We start from the raw sequence: 8,906 nt of genomic DNA on the forward strand, positions 1-8,906 counted from the left end.
AAGTCTTTCCCACATGCTTGCCGGATAGAATCTCATATTTTGCACTTATTTAAACATGAGGTGCTCAATGTGTTATTTGTTTTTCTCCTTGCTCACTTAGATCCAAGCTTGTCGGTTGCATTTGTAATTCACCCTAAAAAACCCGTTTTAGGCTATTTTACTCACAATTTAGCCATTCTGAGCATGATCCATTTGTTCATTCTCTATCCACATTTATTCCATCCATTCTCCCCACCTATACCTTGTTCAAAATCCATCAAATCGTGCTATGGATCCTTCACATAAAGATGTTCTCATTTAATGGGATTTTCATGTAACAGTTGTGCAGGCGTACCATTTTGCAATGTCAAGAGAATCTACTCTAGCAAAGGGCAAAGACAAAAAGAAGATGAAATACCAATATGATTAGTATCATAACACCATCCCTTCATCACAAGTAGCCTCATATTGTGATGAAATATGGGGTATTGATATTTCTCATATGAACGTTCAAGACATCCTTGCAAGAGTTGATGTTGCAGCTACTGAAGATATGGTGTGGACCAAGTAGAACCATATTCATTTTCTGTCCACTTTCCTCTTGGCAGCTCATGAACTTGAACTCATCCTTGCATGCGCAAGACATTTTGATGCAGCTTTACGAACCATCAGAGACCAAGATGGCAATACTATCATTAGTCTTGATCTTAAGACTATTGATCATATATTTCATGTTCCTCACACTCCAGTTGTTACAAATATCACCAAGGAGGCTATAGAGCATTGGCGTGAGGATACTTCTTATTGTACCAATTTTGTATATGATAATTGGCTGATTACCAAGAGGCCAAATCTTGTCAAATGGCCAGTCAAAGGAGTGCGTAGATGCGATTTCAAAGAAGAAATCAATGACCTTACCACGCTACTCAGTCACTTGGTAGGGCTCAAGGATTCAAACACCTTCGATCCCTAGATGTATAAGTACATCTCACTCATTATGCGATCAAAAAAGAATATGTTTTGGGCTGAATTGGTGAATGCCTCAATATGTGAGCAATTGGTGAACGTACTATTTACTGGTGTGGTCAACATGAACTCCTACATGGTATACATTGTTTCTGCTCTAGGCACCTTTTTTTGTCTATCAACAAGACATGATAGGTCTATAGTCTATGTGTGTGAGTACTATGAGCAACTGCCTTTAAAGCAAAGTTGGATATAATTCAAAAGGGTTCAGGATGCCTTCTTTGGGCATTTTATGTGCTTGTTTGATAAAGAGCTTACTAATAAGTGAGTATTTGATGAGGCATGAAACAAGGTTAATGAGTATGGTTGTATGTTTTTACAATTTTCCAACTTCACAGATTTACGAGTTGGATGCTTCAAGGTAGAGCCATACACATTGCCAAGGTACCCCACCATTAAAATTATGCTGATGGAATTAGCAAGGCAACTTATGGAAATCCAGGCTTATCATTCTAGTTTGCATTGGCCCGGAGTGGGAATCTCATCTTGAAATTCATTGAAGATCGGAGGATACTCAATAGAGACAGTGCCTAAGGCAAAGAATATGGAGTTCAAACTCCAAAGGATCATGTTGAAAAAGTTTGCAGCCAGGAATTGTTTTGATTGGAGAGGATTGCATGACAAGACAAGGAAGCAATTCTTGCACATACATCGTCTAGAAGATCTCTAGATTGATGTACATAACAAGGTGGATATACGGTGTATGGACTATACTTGGTTGACTGTGAAACAGATTGTAGATTTCAACTTGGCATCAATTCCTCCTAGTTTTGTAGATGATCAGTTTCTAGATCCTTAATATTTTCAGCATGGGGTGGAGAAGTTATGCATTCTTCCTCCTACATGGTCGTGCAAAGAAAATATGTCCATTTGGGATAGATTCTAGTCTATGCACACTAATATCAACACATGGATGAAAAGAAGGGGTCTTAAATGCATAAAGATAAAGTTTGGTAAAGATTTTGATCCTGCTGATATGATTGGTTTGAGATTAGAAATAAAGGATAAAGGTAAAGATGACACGTCCTCATTTACTTTTGAACCTCCTGCACAAAATTTGCCTAAGTTGTCTATCAAAGGAGGAAAGGATTCAAGAGTACTTAAGGTGAAAAGTATTGAATCTTAATCAATTCAAGTTGACTCAAGTGACGATGAAGCAAGGAAATCAAAGGAGCCATCACCTCTTGCTTCATGTCCTCTTGAAGTTCTTGCTGCAACCACTCTTTTGGATTCGGCTCCAATATCAGATGAATCTCATGATTTGCCTTTAGGCATTGATATGGATGCATTTTCCATTGAGCATCCATCTTTTGAAGAGTCTGTGACAATTACACTAGCATTGCTTGTATTCTCAATCGCACTTGCACTAGAAACACAAGATCAATATGATTTTGAGAATGTTATTAATGTATACTCCTTGTGAATTCCTTCTGCCACAGTTCGGTCTACAACATTGCTTGATGTGACTTCAGCTTAGTTTAAGCAATTCATGATTGAGATCACACATAGCAGTCCTACGACCATTCAAATTGAGACACCAGCTATAGTTACCACTATTATGCAAAGTAATCTAGTATTAACTATGGTAACTACTTCTTCAGTCAATGCATCATCTTTCAACCTTCCTCCATGGTTGAGTGTTGTTACACAAAAAAGAAAGAAAGAAGAAATCCCACTTGAAGAAGATGACAGAGAAGTAAGCAAACCAAGGGTCTCAAAGAATAAGAAAGCTAAAATAGTTTCTCGAGTGGTGGTTGATGAAAATCACATCAAGTATGTTGAAGTGGCTGAACCTCTTGTAGAGAAATCTACCGAAGACATGTAGCCTGCTAATTAAAAAATCACAAGGGTTGATCTTGGTAAGCAAACAAGACCAAGTTATCAAGAGGATGCACATGAGGTGGTTATCTTTCTTTCTCAAAAGAATGATGAACTATGGGAAAAGAAAGTGAAATTCAAAGAAGAGAATGCTTGTTTGTTGGGAATCATCGAAGAGGTCTTCTGCAGCCAGTGACCCTGTTTTAGTTGTGTGCACAGAAAGAGAGAAGTGGAAGGCACACACTATTGATGGCTGGAGCTGCCATATTGAAAAAGAGGGAATCCAAGTGATTCAACATGTATACTGGTATACAGGGAGTTTAGGAAAGTCTTTGCTAAATTGGATGACATGTTCAAATCACTCAATCATCAATTTGAGTTGTTGGACGGGGATCTTGGTGCTTGGAACATGATGAAAGTTAATTTAGACTTCCTATGTGAGTATGATATCATTACATCCATTGAAATGTACCATGATTTCGTGCATGTGATGGAAAACAAGAATACAAGTTCTTCAAAAACTCATAGAAGAGATAAAGGTAGCAGTATTCACGGTATCTACTCAAGAAAGTAAGATCAAAGAAGCTTTCAAAGAGTTGTCATGTGAGATCATCACTGGGGACAACGGAGTAAAATTTCAACAAGAAATTCTCACAGAGTTTGTAGAAGCCATTCACCTATAGACTTACAGCTTGAAGTGGATGACTTCAACATCAGTGTGCTTGACACATTTGCAAATTGGAAGTTTTCATTGAAGAATTTGCGTAATCAAATGGAGGATTGTAACAAGAAAACATTTAAGGCAGCAAGCGCACTCAAGAAAGTTACCATGATCTTACAACACAATGGAGAACTGGATGCTGCAACTATACAAGAGTCCCAACGGAAATTTGGAGAGCTGGTTGATACCATGTGAAAACTCCAAATCATATTTTTACATGCTTTAAGTAAAGAGCATCTATGTTGTAAGTACAGGATAACATGTACCTATACAATCAGCTCATGTAGTTAAGTTGCAATTGCATTAGGCATGCAACTTTCAATAAAGTGAAAGTAGTTAGTTAGGATAAGTATGGGTGGTTGAGGTTGTTCTACTTTTTGCTCCACCTTACTCTCTTAGTTTTTCCTATATAAAGGAGAGAGTTCATTGTAAATAATCATCTTTTTCTGTATAAGAGAAGGCTAGGCTTGTGACTAGAAAGCTTTGTATTTCTGGTTATAAATCTCTAAAGTGAATAAAGGAGCAAGTTTTTACCAAATGTTGTGTTGAGATACTTGGAATTGATCATTGTCTCTTATGTCACATCGATTACTTCTCTGTTTAGAAGCATATGAGTGTTTAATGCTGTTTTTGAAAGACTTTGATCTTTCTTAAACAAGATTAATTTAGTTTGTTAGTGGCTGCAAGTACTAGGTTTTGAAGACTTTGAGGTTGACCTCGTAGTATATTATTTCATATTTGGATAGTTGAACAAAGAATTTGAGCTTTGTTAGCTATTTGCCCTTTTGTTTAAAGAAAGTTGCTTGTAGGAGCTTTTGGGTTCTTACTATCATCTGCACAAGTCAAGATATTACGTCAATACTTAAGCCACTGGTATTACCATAGCAATAGGTTCCTTTTGTTTAATTGCAAGTAGTCGTTGGTAATATAAAATCATTCTTGAAAAAAGTGGAATTGATCTAGTGAACTACCCGTTTGTTAATTCTAGTTAGGTCTTTGTTGTAGCCATCTACGGTAAGAAGGGAGCCTCCCCTATCGCTGAGAGGAGAAATTTATCTCACTACACTGTTGCCTAAAGTTATCATTTTGTACCTTGTCTTTATAGTAGCTTACAAAATTTCTAGCCAATAGAACTCCAGTTTAAATCCACCTCGAATTCAAATTGGGTTTCCGTCCACTTGACTAAATTGCCAAGGATTTCTATCCGAGCAATTCTGAACTGAAGGCTTGAAGCTCCCAAATTCTCCAAGAGAAAATCATAAACCAAACATATACCAAAGATGCCTACAATTAACTTCTCCATGTTCTTTACTAGCACATTCTTGTGACTCTTCATTTTCCCTTTGCTTGTCTTCTTGTGACCACTTTGTTGTAATCTGCAATATCTATATGTGTGTGTGTGTATTGAGACATTCACATATTTGGTACATATCTGTGTATTCTGTGTTGTGGTGGTGTTCATTTGTGTCATACTCTCTGCATAATAATATTTGCTGCTTCAAGACATCATAGAGCATCATCCCAACTACATACTTCATCAAACCCATACATGCCCTATGTGCAAAGTTTTGTTCTTTGTTTGAAGCTGAAGGGTAACATACTACAGAGGTCTCATTGATCGTATAGCTTAGTAGATACACCATACAACAATATTAGAGGCCAACCATCATCGATGGGTGGTGGTGCCAGGGTGGTACTGTGCTGATTGGTACAGTGGTTCGCCAACTGGTAGGTGGCGGCACCAAGTGGAAGTGTGTTGATTGGTACAGTAATAGTGCTGACTAGTAGCTGGTGGTGCTGGGTGGCAGCACCAAGTGCTGAGTGCTGAGTGCCGAGTGCCGAATGCTGAATGCCAAGTGCCCACTGCCCACTACCCAGTGCCAAGTGTCATCTGCCAAGTGTCAAGTGTCAAGTGTCGATTGTCAAGTAGCAAGTGCTAAGCGTTAAGATTCAAGTGTAGAGTGCCAACTGCTGACTGTCATGTGCCAATTGCCAAGTAATAAGTGTCAAGTACCAATTTCCAAGTGCCAAGCGTCAAGTGTGTTGACTGCCAAGTGCCAAGTGACGTACAGTCAGTCATTTGTATGGCACGGGGCTGTATGGCTAGAAGTTGACTGTGGTGGTAGTTTTGTAATGGCAGAGTTGTTTTACTAGTCGTATGGGTGGAGTATCATGCAGCGGACTTTTGTAGGGTGAAAGTGATTTGAGGTAAAGGTGCCATATGGTGGAAGTTGCACTTGTGAAGGGCCAAATCTGGAACTGAACATTACACTCAAAACACAATGGAAGGGATGGAAAACCCTCCATCTATGGTTGGGTTGGTTTTGGTTGCTTCCAGTGTTTAGAGAGCGACGGTCTCTAGATTTATAGATCAGATAGATCAGATGGCACCAGATTAGCTTGGAAACATATTCTTTTTGAGGTACTTTACTAACCATAATTGTCTTTGAACCTGGTTAACACTAATGATATTGAGTTATAGTTTTTATTTCTTTCCCTATAAGAGTAGTTTAAAACTGCTATGGCAATTCTAATATTTTTCAACATTTTGTAAGGTGCACGAAGTTACCATAAAATATTTCAACTTTAGCCACTGTCCTCTGACGATGATTAGCAGAAATTTGAGAATGCTTATTGTAATATCTTGAAACACTTCTCTGCTTCTTCCAAATATAGACTATCTATTACTTAGAGTTGAGTCTCTCATATTATGCCATATATTCATTAATAGAAAAATTGACTCTTTTTTGAGAAAAACATGTTCCTATTGTGATGGTTGGTTTTCACGTGATGTTGAAATTTCAGAATCTAGAAAGTACTGATCCTGTAAAACTGTGTTAAACCATATTTTTAACCTTTTTTTACAGAGCTCAGCTCTTGGGTTCTTGCTAGCACAAAGGCACTTCACAAACCCACTCGTTGCAGTTCCCTCGGCTGTCAGTGTTGTCTTCATGGCGGTATTGTTCAAGATCTTATCAATTCCAGAAGTTCTGTTTGAGATAAATTTCAATTTTGACTATACATTAGTTTTTCATGGGAATTTAACATTTTCCTTCTGGTTTCCAGCTCGGAGGAAGTGCCCTGGCTGTCTACTGGAGGAATGTTGCCATTCCTTTGGATGATAAGGATGATTTCAAGGAGTAACTGCAGTTCTGGATTGACTTTATTGAAGGAAATTAATTAACAGAGATTTTACAGTCAGTTGCAATTTGTTAAAATCTTTAAGTTTGAAGTGATGTTACTCGAACTTCTGTCCTCATTTGTCCTACCGAATTGAAAACTTCAAAGCTTTTGAAGTACCAGCCCAATGCAGTTGAGTTCACTACCGAAAAATCTTCTGTCAGCAAGCTATACAAATAACCTGATGAAGCACATCGATTCTCCCAAAGCATTGCAGCTGTATGACGGACCACATGTGGTGTGACTGTGAACTGATATTATGTTGGAATTTCAGAGCTATTGCTCTAATATTCAACATTCTACTCGAGGAAATTAAACAAGTGAACTGAATTCAGCAAGAGGAAACTAAAGGTCATATAACACCAAATATGTTTTAGCCTTAAATAAAGGGTCATTTCTCCATAGTTGAATATATTTTTGCCTTGCTGAATAATGTGGTTGATATTTTTAATTAGGAGCCTAGTAATCAAATTGTATTTGATCGAAATGTGTGATAGAAGTAGACATGGTTGATATTGAAACTGGTTTATATTAACATGCTTTACCAACTTCAATCCATTAACTTGAGAATCATAGTTTTATTTATGGATGCTGCAAGTGATATTTGCCTGGTATGTTCATCAATATCTTTGAAGCATGATAACGTCTCCAGAGCTAACACAATGATAACAATGGCAGATTCTATTGTTTTCTCTTGGAAATTAAAATCTGAAGCAGCTTGTGTGCCATAATAAAGGGAGATCCACATTCATCCATATCTTTGAAGCATCACAATGTCTCCAGACCTAGCACGGGGATAAACAATTGCAGGCTTCTAGGATTTTCTCTTGAAATCAAAATTAAAGGTGCTTGTGTGATTAATGGTGCGAGAACATGATGTGCACTATGACCTTTCAGCTTTCAAATAGTTTGTGGAAGTTGCAACGAGCTACTAGTTTTTAAATCCTCCTGAATTAATATTCACATCACAAGTCAGTTTTGATTGCAAACTTCTACACATTCTGGAGTATCTTAACTAGACTCTGGCATAGCAAAGAAATGGGCCATTTGGTTTGTGTTGTAATTATTTCTTTGTAGCACTTCTTAAAAGACTACTTAGTGTAGCACTTCTTAAAAGACTACTTAGTGGTTAAGATATTGTGACTGCTGTTAAGACTAATAAATTCACAATCTGGCATTTCAAAACCATCTGATATTCTATTTTTGTGTTCATTCAAACTGTAGAGTTTTTTGACAAGCAAGGTGAATGAATGATTGATTTTAACGATATCCACAAGACTGAGCACTTTAAAGGAACAAGGGATCATAGCCTTAATTATCTTCTCTTTCCTCTCTAATCTTCTACTCTGAATCCTGACTAAAAAGCTAACCTAACTTACATTTGAAAATGTTGCATTCAAAGAAATTCCATATTTTAATTCTATAAATTCATAAATTTTAATGTGTTTAAAATATATCAATTCATCCCTCTAAAGGGACGAACATGCATAAGGGTAACGATGACATGTAAAATGGAACCCTTGGCAAACCAAGAGCAATAGGTTTGCTTAGACATGATAATTCGTCTCAGGTGCCTCATCGATATTGGTACACAAACATTTTCTACAGTAGATTTAAGATGGTTTTACAATCAGCTCACGCTAGTTGTAGAGGGTTTTCCAATCACAAAAGATGGAGAGCTTGCTGCCACAAATCCTTGTATGATCTCCAAACTGCAAAATGTGGCTACTAATAAGGAATGATGCCCACAATACAAGCCCAAGCTGGAATAGGCTGGCCGCCTAGCTGAATGTGATGTTTCCTTCTGATAAATGGTGCTATAATGAATGTTGATCCTTACCACAGAGAATAGTACCTTCCAACTCCAATAGAAAATCACCAAATCCTTGTTGAGATTTGCGTCCCGACACTTCTGACTTAGGATTTTTTTTCCAAGCCTCTGAATCGCTCCACTAGAGCAATTTCCAATTTCACAAGTTTCAAAAGTCAAAAAATACTCCACAATTAGGTCTTCATCTCCTTATAACTCCAAGGTGCAAATTGAACCCTAAATGAGAATTACACTTTGGACTCTATAATAAAATAAGATTTTCCCAAATAAAGGCATCTAGGCTATAGGAAAAACATGACTTTATTAAAATGTCATAACTCAAAGCGCCAAAAGGTCTCTTGACAGTGAAAT

At 37.4% G+C, this 8,906-nt stretch overlaps 1 protein-coding gene across 2 annotated transcripts in view; it reads left to right on the forward strand.

Annotated features, from left to right (window-relative positions):
- The window catches only part of BASS2 (Sodium Bile acid symporter family), a 221,522-nt gene extending 214,386 nt beyond the window's left edge, over positions 1-7,136 (forward strand). For both annotated transcript variants that reach the window (XM_089799937.1, XM_089799938.1), the window contains exons 13-14: positions 6,412-6,501; positions 6,611-7,136. In XM_089799937.1, the coding sequence (XP_089656063.1) occupies positions 6,412-6,501; positions 6,611-6,688 (168 nt within the window). In that variant the 3' untranslated portion in view covers positions 6,689-7,136. The remainder of the gene's footprint in view (positions 1-6,411; positions 6,502-6,610) is intronic.
- The last annotated feature ends 1,770 nt before the right edge of the window (positions 7,137-8,906 follow it).

Source organism: Cupressus sempervirens, chromosome 9 (assembly GCF_028749045.1).
Source record: "Cupressus sempervirens isolate cs-2001-9-10 chromosome 9, ASM2874904v1, whole genome shotgun sequence".
Classification (NCBI taxonomy): Eukaryota; Viridiplantae; Streptophyta; class Pinopsida; order Cupressales; family Cupressaceae; genus Cupressus; species Cupressus sempervirens.